Genomic DNA, 25844 nt, shown 5'->3' on the forward strand with positions numbered 1-25844 from the left:
GCAGCAATTGTGTTCTCAATTCTAGACCAAGAGACTTATAATACTAGACATAGGATATCTTTTCTCCTTTGATGATTGAAGTTTAGCTAAGAGAGGCGAAAGGCGGAGTTGTTAATGGTAGCTATATGGGCTTGGGATTAAGTAAAGTTTCAGGTTATGTATTATTAGACTGGAAAACCAGAAAAGAGTCATTAGGTTTATGGTTTATGTTGTAATGTAGGAGGAATGCTCACTTACATAGTTCTGTGGTGCTACAGGGGAAATGTGTATCTTGCTATAACGCTGCAACTGTACAGAAATAGGTAATATGTTGTCATGTCATGGAAGCTGTTGTAGTTGCTATGGACCGTTAGATTGTTCATTTTATTGATTTGAAGACGAGTAAGTTTGAATGTTAGTTAAGAATCTATATTTAGGCTTTGCATTTGCATGTTTTGACCCAAGTTCAGTCCCTCAAGATTTAGTCTCACATATGGCAGAGTTAGGTAAAGAAGGAGAAAAAAAGGGTTAGTTCATGCCAAGGAGAATTAAGATGTATCGAAAAGTGCAGTTGTAGAGGTCCTTTTTTGGGGTTAGGGTTGTGATTTTAAAATTTTAACCTTAAGCCTTATTGGCTTAATTAATATTGATATGTAAATGAGCAAAGATGTACTAAAATTCATAAACATTTTATCATTATAATCCATAAATATATTTTTTTATAATAAAAAAATTCAATTTTATTTTACTTTTTCTATTTATAATGGAAGTACTATATTTAGTAACGGCACAATACTTGATGTACTATTTTGGAGTAAAAAAAAAAAAGGTATTAAACAATATATTTCACAATAGTTCATGTACCATTTAGAGTTTTTATCCGATCCAAATATGGTCATTTTGTCCAATATGACAGGACCTATTTATTAAATGGATTAAGCGGGTTGGAAAAGGGTAATCCGTTTAATAAATAGGTTGGGTTTGAGTTTAAATTTTTGACACGATTAATAAATGGGTTGGGTTTGAGTTTATCTCTTGTGACATGACATATACCTTGACCCGACACGACCCATTGACAACCCTAACGGATGCACTATATTTGGTGACGGTGTAATAGTGGAGATATCACTTAAGGTGGAAAAAAATTTAAAAAAAAAAAAAATTGCAATGGTTCATGTACAATTTGGAGTTTTTCTAAGTTACTTTTTTTCTTTCGGCTTCGGGTTAAAAGATGTCTATCCTCAAGCTTGGTTGACTGGTAGGTTAAGCAGATGCGAATTTATGGAGTTGTGGGTAGAAGTAGATCAGGAGGTGCGGCGTATTCCTCTGAAAACTGAATCTTGGTACATTTCTCTACGACGGAATGGAACCAATCTTGGGCATCAAATTTATTGAAAGACTACTATTCTGATTCTCATTTAAAAGAAACACGCAAGTGATCATAAGTGGGCGGACGGTGGAAAAGTAACTCATAAGGGGATTTACAAGACAAAACTTGTGTTGGCAGACGATTGATTAAGTATGCTGCAGTAAGGACACACTCCCCCCAAAAATCAAGAGGTAGATAAGCATGAAACCGAAGGGCACGTGCCATTTCAAGAAGATGTCTATGTTTACGCTCCACCGCCCCATTTTGTTGGGGGGTGTAGACACAGGTGTGCTGATAAATGATGCCTTGTTCTGCAAAATAACGCTTTATAGACGCAAATTCCCTACCATTATCAACACGAATAGTTTTGACATTGTGGTTAAATTGATTAGCAACAAAGGAAAAGAATGATTTAAGAAGATTTTGTGTATCAGATTTATGACACATCAAAAAAACCCAAGTGCAACGAGTATAATCATCCACAATGATAAAAAAATAACGTGCTCCAGAGTGAGATGGAATTCTATAAGGTCCCCATATATCACAATGAATTAATTCAAAAGGTTCGTTACTAAAAGTACGACTCAAATGAAATGGCAACCTTGTTTGTTTAGCTAAAGGACAAAATTCACATTGCTTATTGGAATCAAAACAAATATCCGGAACTAATTTGGATAAAACTTGAAGACGGGCAGCTGAAGGATGACCAAGTCTTTTGTGCCAAAGATCATGTTGGGTAGAGGAAACATTGAGAGATAATGGGAGAGGAGATTTGATCATGCTTGGGGAAAGATAATAGAGGTCACCACGCCGTTCACCCAATCCAATCATCCTCTTCGAATCCAACTCCTGTAAAAGGCAAAAATCAGGGAAGAAAAGGATACAACAGTTCAAGGATCGGGTCAGTTTAGCAACAGATGCCAAATTAATGTTAAAAGAGGGTACACAAAGTACGTCTTTAAGTGTGAAATTCTGATCAAAAGAAACAGAACCAACCGAATCAATGTGAACTCGTGTACCATTTGGCAATTGTACAAATGGTGTAGTGGGGTGTCATGTGTGGGATAAGAAAGATGGTGAACTGGTTATATGATCTGTGGCACCACTATCGATTACCCAAGCTTTTGACAAATCAGATGTATATTGAGAACAAGAACAAAACGGAAGAGACAAACCTGCAAAATTTGCCTGAGTATGATCTTGAGATGTACTGCCATTTTGAATTGTCTCCATGATCTTTTTGCATTGGTCGAATGTTAAACTTGGAGCAACAGACTGAATTTGTTCAATGGATGAGCCAGGGTGACCTTGCACGTTGTGAGCAGTAGGTTTGGCTCTGCTTGATGGTTGTTGACGTTTCCAGGATTGATACTGGGGTTTCGATCCTCCCTCTGAGAATTGTGGTTTGGATGCTGGTGAGGATTGCTGCAACTGCCTCAATCCTGCTCTGTCAAGTTTGGGCTTGGAATCTGAACTCAAGTTGTCGTTATGCCAATGATGACCTGGGGGAAAACCATTGAGGAAATAGCATCTATCAATTGTATGATTTTCATATTTGCAGTAGCTGCAACCCTTTTGATTGGTTCCTTGAGAGAACTTGTTGCGTGGTCTTAGTGAGGCTTCCCCTGAGTTGTTGATAGCTAACATGGCCATGTTCTCCGTAGTACCTCGAGTGGTGCTGAGTTCTCGCTGTTTTTCTTCTTGTAAAACAAGGGAGTATGCCTTCTTAACAGTTGGAAGAGGGTTCATAAGGAGGATTTGTCCTCTTGTGGCTGCATATGATTCATTCAAACCCATCAAAAATTGCATCAATTTTTCTTGTTCTTCTTTCTCACCCAAGAACTTCTTTGCTGAGCAGATGCATGCTTCTTCAATGGTGTTGTAGGAGGCTAATTCATCCCATAATCCTTTCAATTTTGTGTAGTAAGCAGATAAAGACAGCTGTTCTTGCGTGTGCAAGGCTATATCTCTCTTGATCTGAAAAATTCGAGGGGCATTACTTTGTGAAAAACGTTCATTGAGATTAGTCCATACCTCATGTGCGGTTTCAGCATAGATGACACTGTTGGCAAGGTCAGGCTCGAGTGAGTTTAGGATCCATGATAGGATCATATCATTGCACCTCTTCCACTGTTGATATTCGTTGGGTTGCGTAGCTGATGACGGCTTCTGAATTGTGCCATCAATGAATCCTTTTTTATTTTTTGTGCTTAAGGCTATGCTCATAGAGCGGTCCCATGTGCCATAATTTTCTCCAACCAAAGGTTTTGATACCAAAACCATGCCTGGGTGATCTGAATGATGAATAAAATAGGGATTGGCGGTATCAGTGCTATCTTGAGCATCCTTTCCCTTGGTATTCTTCTTATCATTGTCCGAGGCATTGCTGCCTTCTCCCATGGTGAGATAAGTGTTTGCCTGCTAGGGTTTATTTTGGTGGCTAGGGTTTATCTCGGCTGCTATTGTTGATTAGGGTTGTATGATAAGAGCCGTGATGGCTTTGATACCATCTTAAATTTTGTATCAATGAATAGATGTCTATATTGATTGAATAAGATATTACAAATATATAGGAGAGACAGATTGCTCTCCAAGCAAGGATATCTCATTCTAGATTATTCTATGCTAGAGGACTAAACATGGTAAAATACTATTACATGATTCCTTTCCTTTTACGCCTCAATAAATCATGCTTGATCAAAGAGTTTATTTGTGTTACTGTTGTCCAAACACCATGTCTTCAAAATATCATGTTAGTGAGCTACAAGACCTTCCCCTTATAGTATTGAAGGGTGACTGAGACTTTAAGCTTTTAGAAGCTTTAGATACTTTCTATAGGTGTCTTAGAGTCTACTTAACCAGCCATTCTGGGTACCAAAAGAGCTTTACACAAAAGAACCAGTTTCTGCAGATTTTCAGTTTTCAGTAAAATCTGACCCAGTTGCATTCATTTCAAAACTGGAGATAAACCGTTGAGAGTTTGGGGTCAGTTTCTTCTAGAGAAATATAGTAGACACATAGATGAACATTCCGGATTTTGAATCTCCTCAAAAACATTTTTCTAGAATTAGTTATGAATTTTTGAAAAAGGTGTACAGAAGCTGGTATTTCTGGAAAGAATCTGCACATTGTTTTACTTTAGCCTTTAAAACCTTTACTCTTTGTTTGGTTTCACTTGAAATTCAATAACCATTTCAATCTTACTGAGTTGGTTGTCAAGCCATCCTTCTTTCAAAATTTCTCAAGAATTTACCTCAAGTGTTTTGAACAATTCCGTGACCCTTGACAGCTCCTTTAAAACTCTGTTTTTGGTTTTCAGCAACTTGTCTTTTAAAAAGTGTTCTTACCCCCTCTTCCTAACAACAAATCCCTTATTGGAACCCAAATGGTCTGGTTATTAGTTAGTCATTAGGTTAAAGGAAATGTTTTCTTCGGAGAGTATTGAGAGTGAATAGCTAGCCTAGTTTATCGTGATTAATGTCACTTATTTGGTCTAGGCTTGATATCTTGGTAGGATCTTGTGAAGTGGTGGTTGCTACAAGGTTGCATTGAGGCCAAGTGCTGCAAGAGAAAGCTCGAGTTCCAGGTAGTGGATGCCCTTAACTCTTCTATGCTTTTCTTGCATATACTATGTTTTATATGAGGCCTCATGCATGTTTTGGAAATTATCTGTTTTTACAACTTGAAATGGTTTGCGTGGATTGGATTAAGGTGTTGGCAATTGATGGGGATGTAAGGAGAGGTCAGTTCCTCCTTGAGCCACCGGTGGTGGGCAGTGTGCACCATGCCCTTGTTATCTCCCCTTTGTCTCTAGCCTTGTGATTATTGAATTACGGAAAGTGTTCGGCTAGATGGACGGTTGTGATGGAAGTGTGAAAGATGATCAATTGCCGTGGGATTGTAATTATGTGGTGACGATCACGTGGAAGTGCAAACCGGTTTTTATCTATTACATTTTCTCAAAACGATAAATCATATTTTTAAACTTAGATATGGGGGGGGGGGGGGCGCATGGGTAATGACTGATAGGAGCAAAAAAGTGTGATAATATTAATGAGTATATGCTCCATTTTAGCCTTGTTTCTCCCTTAAGTTTCGTGTTTTGAGTCATCGAGTCATTTTAAGAGTCTTGTAGAGTGTTTGGCGTGAAATAAGCGGAAAAAGTAAAATTCATGAAAAATCCTAGCTGGATCAGGATTCCTCACTGTCGACTATTTTTGCGGTCTTTACATTTTATTTTCTCTAGAAAATTCTGATATTTTCCTGCTTGTTGTAGGAAACCTTGCCTGGTGGAACTCTTGGAAACATCAATGATGGAGTCATAAAATAAAGCATTAAGATATTTGACCAAGCAATGAAGAAGGGAAATAAAGGAGAAAAGACGTTTTCAGTTGAGGAATAAAAGAAAAAGATGTTTCAGCTGGAAAAATAAATAAGAGAAAGATGTTTCAGCTTGGAAATTAAAGGAATTGCCCCATTATGAGAGGAGTTAAGGCCATAAAGAAGACGTTTCAGTTGGGAAAGCCAACCAATGCTCCCCTATAAATAGGCAACGTCCAGAACTGAATTTGCATCACTTCCCGGCCTATCACTTCCCAGCCAAGATCACTTCCCAGCCAAGATAATTCATTTCCTATCACTTCCTGGCCAAAAACTTTTTCGAGACTCTACCCAATTCACTCCTCAAACCTCCATATCTTACAAGACCGTGAACACCATCCATCCATCAATCTACAAAGCTCTAAGGCGCTGAGTCAAGGACGCTCCACCACCATAGCAGAGACGAGTTCATCACCTTGTTGCTAAGCCGCTGAGGAAAGCTTCAAAGTGTAACTATGACTCTACTTATATTTTTTATTCCGGTTTTGTGTGTTTCAATTTGCGAGTTGTGTAATTGGAGACGTGAGATTTTCAGAATATTTTTATTAATATTTTTGAGATTTTCAGTTTATTATTGAGTTAATTTTGAGAATTCTTTTATGATGCATGTTACAATCTTGTGCCCTTTTATGTGTTTTGGTAATTTTCAGAGTTAGGTTCATAAGTTTGCATGCTAGAATAACGGTGAGAGTTTTTGTGTGTTTGCTTAATTTGCCAAGAGTAATTGTTATTTGTTAAGACGCTGAGTTAAACAAGTAGCAATTAGTTCTAAAAAGTGGTAAAAATCATGCTTTAATGATTAAACGATTCTGGAAATTACGTGTTAAATTCTATGTGTAATGGTTAATTTGCACGTGTGAGTTGATTCGAGGGATAGATAATACTACTAGTTAAGAGAATTACGCTGAGTGTTTTCGAAAGTTAGTAGTATTAGGCTTGGTAAGGACTTTTCCGATCCAAACCTACATTAGAACGAATCAGATAAATGGATTGATCCGCTGAGGCTTTTCATTTTGGCTCTTATCTAGGCATTTAAGGTGGGCACATTTTTGTAGCATGTTGAAATGGATTTTCTGTTTTTACACTTAGTAATTTCTGAGTAGTATTGGTCAAGGTTAGGGAAGTCGATCATTGTATATAGTTTTATTTGTTTTGTTTTTATTTTTAGTAGATTAGAAACCAAATTCCAAAACCCCCCATTTTATTCTTTTATTTGTTAATTGACCTTTTTGTGTAGGTGTACCCTACAATCCCCGGACTGAACGATCCCTGCTTATCCTATACTGACAACTACATTTTGCAGGGTTAAATTGTGAGGCTATTTCAGCCGCATCAATTTTTGGTGCCGTTGCCGGGGATTGTTAAAATCTCTTGCACTTAAAGTGTCATCGATTTTGTTGTATATAGAATGCATGCTAATTTCAGTATCACACTTGTGGAATGGTGACAAATTGCAATTTTTGTTAGGCCAAGCTTTAATTGTGATTTAGTATAAGTTTTATGAGTGTTACGAAATTAAGCGTGTCTTTTATAATTGTTGTACAATTTGTAGATGTTTTTTTTTTAAGCATATTGTAAATTGTATGTGTTTCACTTAGATTTTTTTTTTCAACATGTTGTAAATTGTATATTGTAAAATTGTAGAATGAGTTTTTTTTTTTAAGCATGTTGTAAATTGTATGTGTTTCACTTAGATTAATATACTTAATTGTTGTAAATTGTATGTTGTCGTGATTTTAATTAAATACTTAATTGTTGTAAGTGTGTAAAATCGTATGAGCAGACAAGGGCCCTTTTGTTAATATTGGCCTAAACCCTTCATTAGTACCTTACTAAGGTCTCTTGAGGTTGAGGGCGGCCTTTATTAGCACTTGGAGAACGGTCTAACACATAAGTTAATTTCCCAGCTGAGTAAGGGGCGCATACGGATGGTGTCTTAGGTTGGGACCCTGGGTGATGGGTTCAATTGGATCTCAGAGATACTATAGAATGTGCCTAAACCACTATGTGGGAGTAGCCGATAGGGGCCTAAACCTCAATGAGGGAGTAGCCTCTGTAGTATCACCAAAATGAGTCCTCCCTCTCACTTACCTCTTAATCTGGCCATCCGGCCTTCTGAAACAAAGGAAAGAGACTTATGTCTAGGCGACTATCCCTATATCGTATCTCACCGATAGTAGTGGTTTCTATTGGGTTCGACTTACAACTTGGAATCAATTGAGATATTAACTATGTTTATAACAAACTCAAAAAAAAAAAAAAAAAAATGTTGAAATGGATTTTCTGTTTTTACACTTAATAATTTCTGAGTGGTATTGGTCTAGGTTAGGGAAGTCGATCACTGTATATAGTTTTATTTGTTTTGTTTTTATTTTTAGTAGATTAGAAACCAAATTCCAAAACCCCCCATTTTATTCTTTTATTTGTTAATTGACCTTTTTGTGTAGGTGTACCCTACAATCCCCGGACTGAACGATCCCTGCTTATCCTATACTGACAACTACATTTTGCAGGGTTAAATTGTGAGGCTATTTCAGAAGCATCAATGACTGGATGTAGGAACCTAACCCCTACTTTAGTTTGTTTTGCAGGCTATTGATGATGTGTGTGATTGCTTACCACCAAAGTGGAACCTTAGAGTTAGAACCTCCATTTGAGTTTAGGTTCTAGTGGGCTAGACCTAGAAGACTCACGTAACTTACCGTTCAATGAACTTAATGCAAACTTGGGCTAAGAACTAAAAATTGACATAGGTTCTAAAACTCAACACAACACCACCTTCCTTTCCTCTTCCTCGCCTAGTTCATAATCTTGTGGTTACGAGCCAAGCCCAGTATACGAGCCTAAGAATTTCGGGCTTATAGATTTCTTGTTTTCCAACCTAAAGGCCTTGTCTCTTTGAGGAATTCTAGGCCCAAAACACTTACTCCAAGTGTTGCGGGTGTAGGGTTCCTTGGGGAGGTGGCGCTGTGGTAATCCGGTCTCCGGGTCGCCACATCTAACTCCTACTATTTTCCGAATAACTGATCTGCAGACTGTGCATTTAAAAACGAAGAGCTCAGGGAAAGGTAATTGAAAATGTTAGTGTGAGTGGACGAAAAGTAATAATCAAATTAAATGAAACAATGAGCATATTACTTTCCCACTTTTAGTTTCAAAAAAATCCATCGATGCATGCAAGTGTTTAAGAAAAATATCCTATAGAATAAATAATTCGTGAAATCGACTAGTCATAACAACAAAGCATGAATAAAGGGAAGACAACAACCATACAGGTGACCCTCACATGCTAAAAGTACTCATGTACCTTCACGCCACTAAGGCGGAGATGGTACTGGCTTTCGCGACTACCACCACTAAGACGGTATCACATCACCACAGAGGCGGAAAAGGGCTTTCGTGACCACGAAGGAAGTAGTCACATCGCCTATATAGGCGGAACAAGGACAACATGCTGGCATAATGCTAGCATGGTGATATAATCATAACAAGTATGGCAAAGGAAAACATACGAAAATAGAAATCAGTCAAGCTTCCTAAAAATCTCGCAATAAACATTAATCGCAAGGAAAAGCACAAGTATGGTTCCCAATCGCACTCAAAAAATCTCCAACAAGATCATTCTCAAGAACATAATAAACAACACAGTTAATAATCTTAGTAAGATTCTCAAATCAATAACCAAATCTACTGTGAGGCTTTTTGATTTATTGCGTCTTCCACACCTCGATTTGTACCACACCACCACAGTAGATTGAAAAAGGAAGGAAAGAGGGTTTGAATGGGACCGGTTGTGTCCGATTTGGTCGCTGGAGGGTGGAGTTCTGGCCGGATTTGGGTTTCGGGTCGGGTCGGCTGCTGGTCACGTGCAGAGAGAAAAGGGCTGGCTCTAGGGTCAATCTGATTCTGACTTACCCCAAACGGTAGAATTTTTATATTTATAGTCTCGTTCGGAAATTATAATTTTCAGTTTTTAGGCTATAACTTTCTCATACAAACTTCGTTTTGGGCGTGCTATAGACTCGGTTTTAACATACACTACAATTTTCTTCTTGAAAATTTTCCAAATTGGTCAATCTATAAAAGGTCAACTTTTAGGATCCCTTAAACGATAAAACCGAAACCGAAGAAAGTAAAACTTGTTGTAAGTAATCGTAGACCAGTAAGAAGGTGAGCTAGGTTCGGGGTGTAACAATGAGCATTAATCGTTCTAAAAAAAAAGAGTTAAAATTTCTGGAATTAACTAGGTATTAAAATTCTCCTCAAAAAAAAAAAAAAAAAAAACTAGGTATTAAAATTTCTTACATGTGTGAGAGATAGATACGGGGAGAGTGGGCTTGCGATTGGGTTTAGGTCTCTCTCTCGATCGGACGAGTACTCTAGAGTTTAGGACTCAATCTGTGTGTGTGTGACTGTAAAATTGAATAGAGAGAGAATGGAGGAGTATGAGGCAGAGCCACCCCCTCCCGGCGTTCCAGCAACTAGACGTTCCTCACTGCCTCATCCTACTCAAATTGAAATTGCTGCGCAAAATGTGGTGTTGCACGAACAAGTACGCTCCTTTTCTTGATGTATGGTTTGGTTTCCCTATCATTCATCTGAACTCATGTGATTACTTGCTCTCTTATAATAACAGGAGATTGCTACGCAGAATATCATACGAACTCAAAGGTTTGTATCCCCCATTTGCTTTCACTATCCGATTCTGTTTATATTATGATATTTGTTTGATGTCATGGGTTTTTAGAGAAGCAAGAGCTGTGGGTGGCTCTCCTAAGGATGATTCGGACATCTTCTCTGAACGCCTTGATCCCAGCGCTCTCAAGGTCTCTCTACTCTTAGCCTCAACCAATCCTCCTTTTTCTTGTTTTTCTCCCCTATTCTGCTTATTACTACTGCTGCTGCTGCTACAGGAGCATCTATTGAAGATGACCTCGGAACATCGAGCTCTTATGGCTGTAAAACGTGGCAAATCATCTACTGTCCCTGATCAACAAGGTTCCTATTTTTTACCATTTGTGTAGACCATTTTCTTTTTGATTGATTGCATCAGACTAATCAAATTCAGTCATGTAAGCTCACAGTGATCGACAAAGGCTTGGATTCCAAATCCACATGTATTTAATTTCTTACTGGAAAGACTGAAAAAGCACTGCCAAGTGAAAATTGGCTTAATTGAGTTCAGTAGAATTTTTAGGCTTCATCTGCAGTGTCTATGCATCATATTTTGAAGTCGCTCACCAGATTCAATATGTAAATAACTTAACTTTAAGTAGTTAATCTTCATTCTGGATTCATCTGAATAATGCTTCCATGTATTGCTGTCATAACAGGTAACTTAGAAATTGGAAACGGCTATGGTGTACCGGGCGGAGGTGCTTATCAGGGTGGGACGAGGTCTAATAGTACTCCACCTAGTAAGACTGATTATAGCACTCAGACTATGTCTAATATTTTATCTCTTAAATCTGGTGTAAAAAGCATTGTTCGTACATATGATGCCTAGGGAATTTGGGAGTTGGAATCAATGAAACGGGACAGATGAACTTTGAGCCTGATAAGGACTTTGAACAGAAACCTCCATCTAAAGAATTGTCCGAGTATCTTAAGAAAAAGTTGCGAGATAGGGGTATTCTTAAAGATGACTCAAACAAAGACAACCTTGTAAGTTTTTTTTTTCAAACTTGATTTACATTGTTTTGAGAAACAAAAATCTAGATCTGAAGCTAAACAATTCAATCTTGTTGTGCAAGTTTAAAATGGAGTTTCTGATTTTTTTTATTTTTTTATTTTTTTATTTTGGTGGTGGATGTGATATGCCTGTTCTGTTTATTTGTAGGTTGTGAAGGCATGTGTTCAGGCTAGATATCATGTCTACTAGGTTGATCTAAGTTGTAAAAAGAAGTACAGGTAGTAACAACAATTGTTGGATAGTTCGTCATATCATAAATGTGTTTCCATGATGTGTGGGTATTGTGGTACTCCACTAGAAGTTTAGCTCTGATGAGGATAATGTATGGGTTATTAATGGGCAAGTTGTGGTACCCTAGTTCTATTAGCATTCTGCAAATTTGGGTCAAGTCTCTCGGGTTGTTTATTAGGTCAATGTAGGCTATAAACTCAATTACAGGGGTGCCTCATTGATGACTCATTCTTTTGAGTATTTTACCAATATGGCAAATTCATTCCCTAGATCATGATCCTTTGTAATTTATGTCTTCCAGCTCCACTTTGTAATTCATGGATGCTTAGAATTGATGCCTCGGTTTCTTTTACATAATTTATTACTTCTTTCTTTATCTTTTATTTTTTGTTTTTATAGTCAAAACTGCACTCCCTTACGGTTTTCTCCATTAGTATTTACTATATTGAAAACAATTGTTTTTTTTTTGACTTCTGAAAATTCTTAACCTATTAAAATTTAGATGTATTTTGCAAGTTATAGCTCTGATTTTATTCTTTTAGTTTTTAAATTTTTTTTATAATAGTTATTATTTTTTTTCTTTTGCGCTGCTGAACTTTGACATTTAATTTCTCTTATCCCTGGATTAACCTGTAATTTTATATTTCAGAACATAATAAGTGCTTCAGCTCAACAGATGGAATATGGGAAATTGCCTCCTGGATGGGTGCGTATAAGTTGTAAGATATAATTTAAGCTTTGCATTTTTTATTAGGTATATTTTTCTCCGAGTGCAAGCTGCTGTAGAGATACGTGTGTAACTGCATTATCTTTTTAACTTTTGATTGAGAAATGATTTGTGGATCATGAATCACATGTTCAGAATTGGATACACCCACAACCTTGCACTAGTGATGCAGTATAATCACTGCCTAGACACCAGGATCAACAAACTCTAAGGTATAGGGCTTTAACACACAGGTTTTGTAGGGTAGAAAGTGAAAACTAAGAACTAGGATTTCCTCCCAGGTTTCTCACTCACACACAAGGCTTCACACCAACACTCCAATCTCTGGAAAACTCAGAAACACTCTGAAATTTTTATTCATCACGATTCACGACATATCTGGCCACTTGGCACTTACACTTATTTATATTTGAGCAGATAGCTCATATTAACTAGCATTAAAGACTCTTTCATAGCTAGGGCTGTTACACTTCACAAAACTGAAGCATAAAAGACCTAATAAAGGAATTTAAACTCCTAACTGAAACTGAAATAATAAAGAAACCTTAAAAATCCCAAACTGAAACCGACCCAAACTGAAACTGAAAGACACCTGCCTAGAGACTTCTAGACTGAAAGCAATTAATCAAACCATATGGAAAGGGAATGACTAGCTGCTCTCTTTTTCCATTTCTTTCGCTCATAAACCTTAAAAGGTTTGGCTATGATGTCCTCATCAATTCTCCCCGGCTGGGAAGAACTCGCCTCTGGTGAGATAAAGCTGTAGTATCTTTCCAGAATATCTGGATCGATGCGCTGCAGCTCCTCCTTAGTTACCCAAGTGGTGTCAGAATCTGGTCTATCCTTCCATTTAATTAGGTACTTCTGGAAGCCACCTTGTCTTGTCGAAACAACCTGCTCATCCACAATGTTTTCCACCACATCTCTCTTAGGAACTTTAGAACGAGGCAAAGGTGGGGTGATTGGTGAAAATTCAGAAGAAAATGGCAACACAGGCACCATAGGTTCTCTATAGGGCAGTAAGTCCTCCACATTAAAAGTAGGACTGATTCCCATTTCTGGAGGGAGTTCTAACACATATGCATTGGTTCCAACCTTCTGCAATACTTTAAAAGGTCCAATGCTGCGAGCTTGTAACTTCTCTGCCTTCCCTTTAGAGAAACGTTCAGGTCTAACTCGAACCATGACAAAGTCTCCCATTGAAAATTCCTTGAATGCTCGATGTACATCAGCAGCCTTTTTATATTGCTCATTGCTCCTATTAATCCGACGATTAATCTCAGCATGTAGATCATGAATATGACTTGCAAATTCATTAGCTGACTGTGATGGCCTATGTGAAACCGTCATGGGAATGAGATCTATTGGAGCCCTGGGCTTGTGACCATAAACAGCTTCAAAGGGACTCATGCCTATACTCCGGTTAACTGAATTATTATATGCAAACTCAGCAATAGGTAAAATTGAATCCCAAGACCTGATATGCTCACCAACCAAACTTCGCAGCAGATTTCCCAAACTTCTATTCACCACTTCAGTTTGCCCATCTGTTTGCGGATGGTAAGCAGATGAAAACTTGAGTTTGGTGCCCAACATGTGCCACAAAGTCTTCCAAAAATAACTCATGAATCAAACATCACGATCAGACACTATAGTTTTAGGCAAACCATGCAACCGAACAACCTTCCATGAAAAGCTTGGCCACTTCAGAAGCATCAAATGTCTTAGAACAAGGGAGGAAATGAGCCATTTTAGAAAAACGATCCACAACCACAAAAATGGAATCATGTCGCTGTGTAGTCTTAGGCAACCCAAGCACAAAATCCATGCTAATATCTTGCCAAGGAGTATGTGGGATAGGCAGCGGGGTGTATAAGCCTGTGTTTTGCCTTTTGTGCTTTGCCAACTGACAAGTACGGCATTGTTCAACAACTTTAGCAACATCACGTTTGAGACTAGGCCAATAGAAGCGATCCTCCACAAGAGCAATGGTTTTGTCTCTCCCAAAATGTCCAGCGATCCCACCAGCATGTAGCTCTAAAATTAGGAAGTCTCTCACCGATGTGCAAGGAATACAAAGTTTGGTTCCTTTGAAAAGAAACCCATCTTGTAGAACAAACTCAGTGCTTTTGGATTGCTTTTCCAAGAGAGCTGAATATATTCTTCCAAAGTCTGGACAACTCAAATACTCTTCTTTCAGATTATCGAATCCAGCCACTTCCACACTCATAATGTGTAAAAGTGAGTTCCTGCGGCTAAGGGCATCTGCTACTTTATTCTCCACTACAGATTTATGCTTCAACACAAAAGTATACTCTTGAATAAATTCAGCCCATTTTGCATGTCATGGGTTTAATCTCTCTGTGAATTGAGATATCGCAGAGCCTCATGATCAGAATACAAGACAAATTCTTGTGGCAGCAAGTAATGTCTCCAATACCGTAAGGATTGAACCACTGCATAAAATTCATTGTCATAGGTAGAGTACTTCTGCTTGGCTTCATTCAACTTCTCGCTGAAATATGCAATAGGATGCCCCCCAATTCCAACACCTGAAGCATCACATGTAACCTCAAAAGGCTTTGTAAAATCAGGGAGGCGCATAACAGGAGCATTAATCATTGTGGTTTTGATCTCCTGAAATGCCTTTGCAGCTGCAGTTGTCCACCGAAACTCCCCTTTCTTTATGCAATTAGTAATGGGAGCCATGATAGAACTGAACCCAGCAATGAATCGACGATAAAAGGTAGCCAATCCATGAAAACTACGCACCTCATGTATGTTTTTTGGTTCTGCCCAATCAGCAATAGCCTTGACTTTCTCTGGATCTGCTTGTATTCCCTTTGACGACAAAACAAATCCCAAAAAGATAACTTCATTGGACATGAATGAGCACTTTTTAAGGTTTGCAAACAACTTCTCTCTTCTAAGAGCTGTGCAGACTTGCTTCAAGTGATTAAGGTGCTGCTCTTTGGATGTGCTATAAATTAAAATATTGTCAAAATAGACAACCAAGAACTTACCCATGAACGGCCTCAAAACTTGTGTCATAACTCTCATGAAAGTGCTAGGTGCGTTAGTTAGTCCAAATGGCATGACTAACCATTCATACAAACCATCCTTTGTCTTGAAGGCTGTTTTCCATTCATCTCCAGGTCTGATGCGGATCTGGTGATAGCCACTCTTCAAATCAATCTTAGAAAAGATAGTAGCTCCTGCCATCATGTCCAGCATGTCATCAAGTCTCCGTATTGGAAACCGATATTTGACTGTGATTTTGTTGATGGCTCTGCTATCCCCACACATTCTCCAAGAGCCATCCTTTTTTGATGTGAGAAGGGCAGGAACAGCACATGGGCTAAGGCTCTCCTGAATGAACCCTTTTGCAAGAAGCTCATCAACTTGCCTTTTCAATTCTGCATGCTCGGTTGGATTCATCCGATAATGTGGTAAATTCGGTAATGTTGCTCCAGGGACCAGATCAATCGCATGTTGAATATCCGGGAGAGGAGGAAGTTCATTTGGAAGGTCCTCGGCAAATACATCAGTAAACTGTTCAAGGATTGATTTCACATCCGAGGGCAACTCCAAACTAGTCAAAGGGTGAGATTCCTTTGCAATCAATATAAAAATAATAGATTCACCTGTTGTCTCCCTTGCAAAGTGTCTTGGACTGATGATATTAAGGGATTTTGGTTGTTGTCTTCCCTTGCTATGTGTTGGTTGAGGTACTGGTCTGGGCTGGATTGGGTTCAACTTGATGTGCTTTACTTCATGAATAAAGGAGCATGAGTTGGCACGGCCCAAAATGGTTACATCTAGATCATACAACCATGGTCTGCCCAAAAAAATGTGTCCCACGTCCATCGGCACCACATCACACCAAACAGTATCCTTGTAAGATGAAAACTGAATAGGAACTTGACATCGCTGTGTCACGGGAATGGAAGACTTGTCAATCCATGCCACACGATAAGGTTGAGGATGATTAGCAGCGGTCAAACCCGGTTTAGAGATGGTTTGAGGGGAGACAACATTGATGCAGCTTCCGTTGTCAATGATGACCTTATAACTTTTGTCTCCACACTTGACATAAGTGTGAAAAATGTTTGTTCTTCGCCAATCTTCAGTACTCTTAGGGTGAGTCAAAGTGCATCTAACCACAGCCATTCTTGGTTGAACAATGTCTATAGGTTCACCCTCCAAATCATCATCAGTAGCTGGAATTTCAGGCTCATAAACTTCTTCCTCCAATTCTCCTTGAGCATCAGCCTCTTCTTCTGTGCTTGCTGCAAACAAACTTCGAGTTTGCTCTTTAGTTGGGCATTGACCAGCATAGTGACCATAACCTTGACATCTATAGCACCTTATAGATCCCCCTCCTCGCATACCAGATTGTAATCCCTTTTCTTTTTCAGCTTTCACCAGCGAATTGGAAGTATTGGAGCCCTTAGAGAATGGAGGCGGTTTTGTTCCAGAGATGCTAGGACGAAACTCAGAGTTCCGCTGATCAACCCGCTTGTACACAGGGGTTGTAGGGGTCTTCAAGTAGCGCTCCAATTCCAGCACTAATTGATAAGCTCGCTCTAATGAATGTACATCATGAGGAATCAACTCTATTTGAAGTTCTGGACGGAGACCTGTTCTGAAACGAGCAAGAGTTACTGATGGGTCTTCGGTGATGTTACATCTCACCATAAATTCTTCAAACTTATCAATATAATCAGCAGCTGTCATGCTTCCTTGACGAAGAGATTGCCATTGGTCAAGCAAGCGTTCCTTGTGAGACAAAGGAACATACTTCTCCTTCAGCCTCTCTCATCTCATCCCAATGAGCAATAGGATCTTCACCATCTCTCGCAATTCGTCTTTCCACATTAGACCACCAATCTCGAGCCTTGCCCGCTAACTTCATCTTTGCAAACCTTATCCTGCGATCTTCAGACAACTCATACCATTCAAAATAATGATCCATGTCTGATAACCAATCCAAGAAAACCTTTGCATTCAGCTGGCCATCAAAACTAGGAGCTTCAATCTTCATAGACTTCATTGCCTTTTCTTCAGGATCATGTCCATTTTGCCCATTGTTATGTGGAACATTTTGTTTGCGAACATTCCTTCTAGGTTGCATTCTTGGTCCCCCACGTACACTCTCTTCTTCATTGTAGATGGAAGCTTCAATCTCTGCCAAACGACTTTCAGAAGCAACGGCTTGATCTTGTATTCTGGTCTCAAGATGACCAATTTGGGCGGCTAAACCTTCTATCGCTTTAGCCACAGTTTCAAGGTCCATTGCTAAATGAAGTTTCTTTTGGCTGGAGCTAGGAGACAACAGAGCTTGTCCGGCTCTGATACCAAAACTGATGCAGTATAATCACTGCCTAGACACCAGGATCAACAAACTCTAAGGTATAGGGCTTGTTGAGATTATAGAACCCACATGGGAAAAATGGGACCTTGCCTATGAGTTTATAAGGGTTTGGGCCACTCCATCCAATGCCAATTGGTTTTGGATGTGAACCCGAGATTACTTTATCATAGTATCAGAGGCAGGTTACCCATGTGTGCATGCCTAACGGCCACACGGGCTCTTCGTCACCCAAAAGTTGTCCACGTGTATGGCTTGAAAACTCGCCACACGTGCGGGGGCGTGTTGAGATTATAGAACCCACATGGGAAAAATGGGACATTGCCTATGAGTTTATAAGGGTTTGGGCCACTCCATCCATTGCCAATTGGTTCTGGATGTGAACCCCAGATTACTTTATCAGGGCTTTAACACAGGTTTTGTAGGGTAGAAAGTGAAAACTAAGAACTAGGATTCCCTCCCAGGTTTCTCACTCACACACAAGGCTTCACACCAACACTCCAATCTCTGGAAAACTCAGAAACACTCTGAAATTTTTATTCATCACGATTCACGACATATCTGGCCACTTGGCACTTACACTTATTTATATTTGAGCAGATAGCTCATATTAACTAGCATTAAAGACTCTTTCATAGCTAGGGCTGTTACACTTCACAAAACTGAAACATAAAAGACCTAATAAAGGAATTTAAACTCCTAACTGAAACTGAAATAATAAAGAAACCTTAAAAATCCCGAACTGAAACTGACCCGAACTGAAACTGAAAGACACCTGCCTAGAGACTTCTAGACTGAAAGCAATTAATCAAACCATATGGAAAGGGAATGACTAGCTGCTCTCTTTTTCCATTTCTTTCTCTCATAAACCTTAAAAGGTTTGGCTATGATGTCCTCATCAACTAGTGTCTAGTAACATTGCGACTAGTAAAATAACAAAGAGTGGGAACATTGCAACTTTAATGATAATCTTAAACAAATATGGAAAATCTTATTTTGGTCAGAAGTCGATATAAGATGTAACTGTTTAAATTTCATAGTGACAGTTATATAGCTTATGAGTTTTATTAGGTGGGGTTTGCACTTTGCAGTGTTTGACATCCCATGCCATCACATTTGACTAAAGCATATAAACTAGTAGCATATAAAAGCTCATTTTTGTTTTCTTTGTTCGGTAAAAGTATGTTGCAAATCCAATGCTGTAAGAGTGAATAGAATGAGGGTATAATTTATGTTTATGGAAGTAGTAGAGATTGTATTCTTTTTAATTTTTTCATGCGCTTTTGTTTCGGCTGGCATTATCCTGTAACTTTTTGAATCACTACATAGGTGGCGGCAAAAGACCCTGCAAGTGGTGCTTTGTATTATTTTAATGAGGCCACAGGGAGGAGTCAATGGGAAAAGCCTGCTGAAACATCTTCTAATACACCACTTCCATCACCTTTATCCCTTCAGGAAGATTGGGTGGAGGCTTTGGATGAAACAACAGGTATGTCTAAAATGTTACATATGCATATGTTATTCTTAGAGCAAGTAAACCAGCATCCATACCTTTGACGGTAGTTTAGCCTTCATATTGCTCGAGACTTGACGGGCACCAAAAGGAGAAAGAGAGAGACTATCCTTTAATTTTCTTGATAAAGATTTGAAAGAGAAGACTCTTGATGGCTTCAACTTTCAGTTCTTCTAGCCTGCTTAGGTAGGAAGTAAACCAGCATCCATACCTTTGACGGTACTTTAGCCTTCATATTGCTCGAGACTTGAGGGGCACCAAAAGGAGAAAGAGAGAGACTATCCTTTAATTTTCTTGATAAAGATTTGAAAGAGAAGGCTCTTGATGGCTTCAACTTTCAGTTCTTCTAGCCTGCTTAGGTAGGAAGTAAACCAGCATCCATACCTTTGACGGTAGTTTAGCCTTCATATTGCTCAAGACTTGATGGGCACCAAAAGGAGAAAGAGAGAGACTATCCTTTAATTTTCTTGATAAAGATTTGAAAGAGAAGACTCTTGATGGCTTCAACTTTCAGTTCTTCTAGCCTGCTTAGGTAGGACAAACACAATATTTTCTAAGACACCAATAACTGAGCCAGCTCCTCAGCTTCCTGATCATTCATGTTTCTCCCCAGCTTAGTAAGAGGTCAATGAGCAATAGAAATTGATATAGACTAAAATGAATGGAGAGGGAATGATAGATGAGGAGAGGAAATTGATGTTTACCATTGTGCATTCAAAAGACAGATATGGCCTTTGTTCTTAGCGGTTTTTTGATGTAATTCAAATATGTCCTCGGATTAGTCATCTTTCATGGGTATAACAAGGAGGCGGTTATTGTGTTGGTGGGGTATGTGGTCTTTGATCTTGTGTTTGGAAATCAGTAAGACCTTGGAAGGTAAGCAGGTGGAGTTGCTCTGCGATAGTCAAGTTTACATTCTCTTTTGGCATCTTTATGTAAACATTTTGATGAATCCTTTTGGTGTTAGGCTCTGTTGAGTGGGGAGACTATTAGTGTTTATTACATATATGGTTGAGTGGATATCTCATTCACCTCACTTGTATTATTCACTTTATTGGTAAAATTTGTGTTTCATTTAAAAAAGAATGGTAATTGAATTTGATGTCAGAGGACATATCAGGTTTATCTTATTAGGCATAACAATGGTAATGTTTCATTAAGAAAGTTTCATGATGTAGGAGCAATCAGAAAATAGATAAGATCTCTAGATAGTAGATTATAGAAGGGGAGGATTAGGGTTTACAGAAGGATAAATAGACGAATAGGGGTGAGAGATAGATAGACTAGGGAGACTGCCAGAACAATTAGAGAAGGGAGAAACAAGAGGAACTAGGGTAGGTAATTCCTAATAACAATAAGCTAATTTAAAAGTCTAATATCTCTAAATAGAGTACTTTCCTTATTTGCTTATATTCTGCATCATTTCAAGGGAGAGCTAGGCACTGCTTGGGATTTCTTCTTGAACACGTGGAACTCTAACTTAACCAAATTAAGCTTGAAAATAATATTTTGCTTCAAGTTTTTGTTTTTGTTCTGTTTTTTTGTTTTTTAAGGTAAAAACTCCCGGTGCATACACAGGTCACAAGTATTACTACAATATGAAGACACATGTCTCACAATGGAAACACCCTGACTCATCACAGCAAGCTGCATCTCGACATTTTGTTCATTGGGATGAACAATCATCTGAGCTACAAGTAGAAAAGGATCAATTATCCAAACAAAAGAGATGCATGGGTTGTGGTGGATGGGGAGTAGGCCTTGTTCAGACGTGGGAGTACTGCAATCATTGCACGAGGTAGGATGACTCCCTTGCTCACTAGCTATCTATTGACTGGTCTGTTGGTTATTGTATGTTTTTCATAATTGTATACTTTATCAATACTTGTGTGGATAAGTGCTTAATCAGGTGCGCAAATAAACTTTGGTGGGATCTTTTAATAGTATGAATTTCTTTTTGTGGATTTAATTAGTACAACTCATTCCCTTTTATCTTTTATTTAATAAAGACTGTTTGACACAACTCAGTAATACAAATAGTAGACCAGGAGAATTGAACAACCAATTTATGACATACAGACAGCTAGCTAGCAGATACATGTCAATCCCACGAGATGATTGCACCCCTAAAAGCATCTGGAACCCCAGAAAGAGGACCCAATATTTCATCCCCATCCTTAGATGATCCCCAAAACTGTATTTGATCCTTTCCGTTGAACCACATAACTCCCAAGACGCTGCAATTCCATATGGGGTTAGTCCTTAACGTCCTGCAAAACCTTTAAGCCACCTAACAAGGAAAAACATCCCTTTGGATTTTCCCAAGTCTTCTCTGCTTCCCTTAACAGATATGGCAAAGCTTTTAAGCAACAGCACAATGAGTTAGAGCATGGTGTATACTCTCACTCTCCTGTCAACACACAGTGAACCAGGTTGGGTTAACACACATCTGGTTTCTTTTTCTGGAGCAAATTAAGCTTTGCACATGCTGCAATCCAGGCCAAAAGGAGCGGGTGCTTTCCAAACATAGCTTCATTTGTCATGTCATTTAGATATTATCAATTGCCACATTGTCACATACATGAAGAGGTAAACATAGGATTGGATGGACGATCAACATCTCACTGAAGGTCAAATGTGAAAACGGAATAACTAAAGTTAAGTTCACCAGAACATCCTCTAGTTTGGGCTTATTCTGATGGGATTCTAACAGTTCCATTCGGCATACCTCATGTTTAACAACTGTTATCCCACCTATAACAGATGATAATTAAAGAGAGTTAATTTCACAAGCACCTCCTCAACTTTGGGCTTATTCTAACCGGATTAAAAAGCTCCATTTGGCATCCCTCACTATTAACTAATGTTATCCCACGTAAAGGGCCAAAGGTTAAGACTGCAAGTTTCTCCTCAAATGATTAAATCACATTAGTTGCTCTTTGGTCCCTTGAACTTGGTAAAGGGAAACATGCAAGAAGTAAAACCTGCTCTGTTCAAAACTAACTCTTGTCCAGCTGTCTATTGCATTATATCATGTTTCGTGCTTAGTGTTTCATTTTTCACAATATGTTTCCATGATTTGTAATAAATTCATAGTATTTAACTTTAATATGTAAGAAATTACTAGATTGTTCTCCCCCCTCCCCTCTTATGTGTACAAATTTTTAAAGCTCCATCAGTGCCCATGTATGATTCACCTTCCTTGAATCATGATACTGAAATATTTTATCACGTGCAGAATTCTTGGTCTTCCACAAAGCCAGTACATGACAACTAGCTTGAATTTTAATCACCAGACCACAAGTCCTGCTGATACCAAAGGTGATTTGGACAAAAAAGCCACCATGCAGAGGTATGCAACTTCCGTTGAGCTAGATTTTTGTCAATACTTGCCTTGCCTTAAACTGAGGAGTTGTAACCTGAAATGCAGACAACCTGTCGTTAACTGCCATTATGTTTCTCCATCACTAACCATAATAAACTTTCTTGAAATAAACATTTTTTTTTATAGTTTACGGACTGAAAGGTTGTTGATTAAAACAAAACCTGTAGAAAGGTACAAGTTCATACAACACAGCTTTATAGCTGTCTTTAGAGGCTTATTCTCACTTTTAAACAATAATGAAATAATGATTTCTGTAGTGTTGATATTTGTTCAGGTTTGTCATGACTTTTTAAGGCTTTTAATTTTTAATAAGGAGTGATCATCCACTAAGCAAATGCCCAATTAGGATGGAGTCTCTGATGGACTTGTTGTATTGTAATGCTTGATGTTTCATGGCCGCAATGAACCTGGGGCTGGACGTTGGAACATTTTACATGATTTACTTCGTTTAATCAGACAGATATAGAAAGGATTTCTACAAAGCTTAGAGAGAGAGGTAATTTTGATACTGATAATTGAATTTTAGGTCTAATCAGAAACCTCCAATGGGAAAAGGGAATAGAAGAGAGAGTAGGAAACGTGCTCACTCTGAGGATGATGAATTGGATCCTATGGACCCCAGCTCTTATTCAGATGCTCCCCGTGGTGGCTGGTATGTTCCAAAACTTCATTAAGCATTATTTTATCTCTCCATTTGTCAATTGTAAATTCATCTGGTGCTGATTTTGTTGCAGGGTGGTAGGCCTCAAAGGAGTGCAACCACGAGCAGCTGATACCACTGCTACGGTAAACCATTTACTTTTGCCTCAACGAATTTTTCTCATCTATTTTCTGCTGATATACCATTAATGAATTGAACTTAGGTTTATGGTCTTTCAAGGGAGAAAAGGGAAAATGAAGAAAATTCGGAAGGAGCAACTTGGTGTTACTCTTATATATGTTTGATGTTTGGGTCTAGTCCAATCTACTGGATATATATTCTTTATCTTTTTCCATTTGGAAAGCATCTTAGTAAAACAATGTTTAAACTACTAGGCTTAATGGAAAATCTGGGAGGTGGTGTAGACGTTCTCAAGTTAAATGTATTTTGTTAGAGAATTTCTACAAAATTTCATGTATTTTTAGGTGGCTAGCTAAGTAGGTAATGAAATTGAAATGCACAGGAGCCGCTCAGTAGCCGCATACCTGCTAGTCAGTATAACTGGCAAAGTGGTCATATACTCGGTGGTCACATGATAAAGTCATGTATACCCTGTCCAAAACTCTGGTACAAATACCTATTGATTTTGGTATTTTGCCACTAGTACAATATTCGTGGATTACAATATTTATGGATGCTTTTCCATTTGCTGGAATAATTTCCAGTTATCCACACCCATAAAAAATGACTGTTGCTGCATCAATTGTGAAACAAAAGCAAATGTTATATCTTGTTTTCACGATTTAAAATTCATTGTGTTTGAGACGTTCTCATGTTTGTGATTATGAAATTTCCAGGGTCCTCTCTTCCAACAGCGTCCATACCCATCACCAGGTGCTGTCTTGAGAAAGAATGCTGAAATTGCTTCGCAAACCAAGTCAAGCTCACATTTAGCGCCTATATCCAAAAGAGGGGACGGGAGTGATGGACTTGGTGATGCTGACTGAGATGCTAATCAGTTTTATTATTTATGCTTATCAAAGAAGAGGGGTGCGTATATCATGTATTCATTTTGCTTGCTAATCTTCTTAATGATATACTTCTATGAACAGTACTGATTGAATCAATTGATGGTACGAATTGTTTATGTAGCACTTGTCAGGTACCAGTATTATGTTGTGTTGGTCAAATTATGATCTATGAGTGGTAAACAAATTCCATCTTCGATGTCAAGACAAGCAAATTGCATTGTGGGGTAAGCAAGCAGCTTAATTGCAACCGATACAGTTTTCCCTTTCTCTAGAAGTATGTAGCAGGGTTCCAGACCATTACCTCTATACATTTAATACAGGAGTATATGTGAAGTTGTGATCATAGTTTGTATGAAATAATGATGACCTTTGTACAGATGGAAAATTTTGATCCCATTATTTACCTCATTACCTGCAATTCTTTTACTGGTCGTTTTTCTTCTCATTGACTCGTTCTTGGGAAACTTAATGTATTCCCACCACACTCCCTCCTCTCCCAGCTTCCCCCCTTCTCAGGAAATTTTACAGGTCTTGTTTTTCTTTCAATAACGGAAAACAAAAGGACAAAAACAAAAAACAAAAAATTTCATCGCCTTGGCCCTTTGAATAAAGATGGCCTCCATTGGCTTTCCAGACGATTAGGGACAGCCACATCTTGACAAGACCATAGCTTTCAGTGAATCTAAGGGTGAAGTCCTAGAGAAGACGAAATCTTCTCATCGTATGGAGGAAGGACACCACATAAATTAAAGCTACTGCACTCATATATTCCATTTGGGTGTAGAATTCATCAGAAGGCTAAAGTAGTTCAGGTAATTACTTTGATGCAAAAAAAAAAAAAGTTCAGGTAATTACATCCTGATCAAAAAGGGCCAACTCAATCATAGCTATCAATTGATTTTAAAATGAGCCAACTGGATTTTGCGTTCATGTACATCTACTCCATTAAGTCAACATGGAAAAGACAACTCAGCTATCTAAAACAAAAAGAAAATATTTAGGCAGATCAGGTCAGTAACCTGAAGCAATTTTATGGAGATAAGAATATACTTCACATGGCCTTCAAGATTCAAATATGAAAATGATGTAGGACGAGAATGGGCCCAATTTAGCTAGAAAATCATAAAAGCAAAGAAACGGCGTAAAATTAAGAACAGTGGTTGGAACATAGGTAACTCATGCGCAATGAGGTTATTAGCCGCTGGAATATTCAAGACGATTTGGTTTTAGATCTTTCGGGTTTCTCGTGCAAAAAGTCAGGTATTAATTGTGAATCAGACTGGGATAAACTTTTGGCCAGAATGTCATTTTGAGACGCATGATACATTTCCAAAGTGAGAACGATGAGATCTCCAAGACTCACTTTAGTGAGCTCTAACAGATTTAGGCCAAAATATGTCGTTTTAATTATCTGATTTCGGATTTAATATTTTTAGGCTTGTCTTACATTTGTTTTAGGATTCTTTTTATTTTAGGATTTTAGTTTCCATTTTAATTTGGATTCTTTAGGATTTCTTGTTAGACTG

At 38.4% G+C, this 25844-nt stretch overlaps 1 protein-coding gene across 5 annotated transcripts; it reads left to right on the top strand.

The window, feature by feature from the left end:
- Window positions 1-10034: 10034 nt before the first annotated feature.
- On the top strand, window positions 10035-24744 carry LOC112192655 (polyglutamine-binding protein 1). Of its 5 annotated transcripts, none has more exons than XM_024332486.2 (14): window positions 10035-10280; window positions 10365-10399; window positions 10476-10554; window positions 10642-10726; window positions 11062-11145; window positions 11235-11392; window positions 12301-12357; window positions 19079-19238; window positions 20841-21060; window positions 22501-22614; window positions 23174-23299; window positions 23382-23433; window positions 24145-24337; window positions 24450-24744. In XM_024332486.2, the coding sequence occupies exons 1-13, from the start codon at window positions 10164-10166 to the stop codon at window positions 24292-24294; spliced, it is 1437 nt and encodes a 478-aa protein (XP_024188254.1). In that variant the 5' UTR covers window positions 10035-10163; the 3' UTR covers window positions 24295-24337; window positions 24450-24744. The 5 variants fall into 5 exon arrangements, with proteins under 5 accessions (XP_024188254.1, XP_024188256.1, XP_024188252.1 ...); XM_024332485.2 differs by having other exon boundaries at window positions 10036-10280; window positions 24440-24744; XM_024332488.2 differs by lacking the exon at window positions 24450-24744 and having other exon boundaries at window positions 23184-23299; window positions 24145-24242.
- The last annotated feature ends 1100 nt before the right edge of the window (window positions 24745-25844 follow it).

This window comes from Rosa chinensis, chromosome 3 (genome assembly GCF_002994745.2).
Source record: "Rosa chinensis cultivar Old Blush chromosome 3, RchiOBHm-V2, whole genome shotgun sequence".
Taxonomy (NCBI): Eukaryota; Viridiplantae; Streptophyta; class Magnoliopsida; order Rosales; family Rosaceae; genus Rosa; species Rosa chinensis.

Bases quoted from the DNA above. Each gene is read 5' to 3' on its own strand.
- LOC112192655 (XM_024332484.2), top strand. From the start codon at position 10,164: ATGGAGGAGTATGAGGCAGAGCCACCCCCTCCCGGCGTTCCAGCAACT. The intron at 10,727-11,061 runs GTTCCTATTTTT...CTGTCATAACAG, and splicing joins TACTGTCCCTGATCAACAAG to GTAACTTAGAAATTGGAAAC. The intron at 21,061-22,500 runs GTAGGATGACTC...TATCACGTGCAG, and splicing joins TACTGCAATCATTGCACGAG to AATTCTTGGTCTTCCACAAA.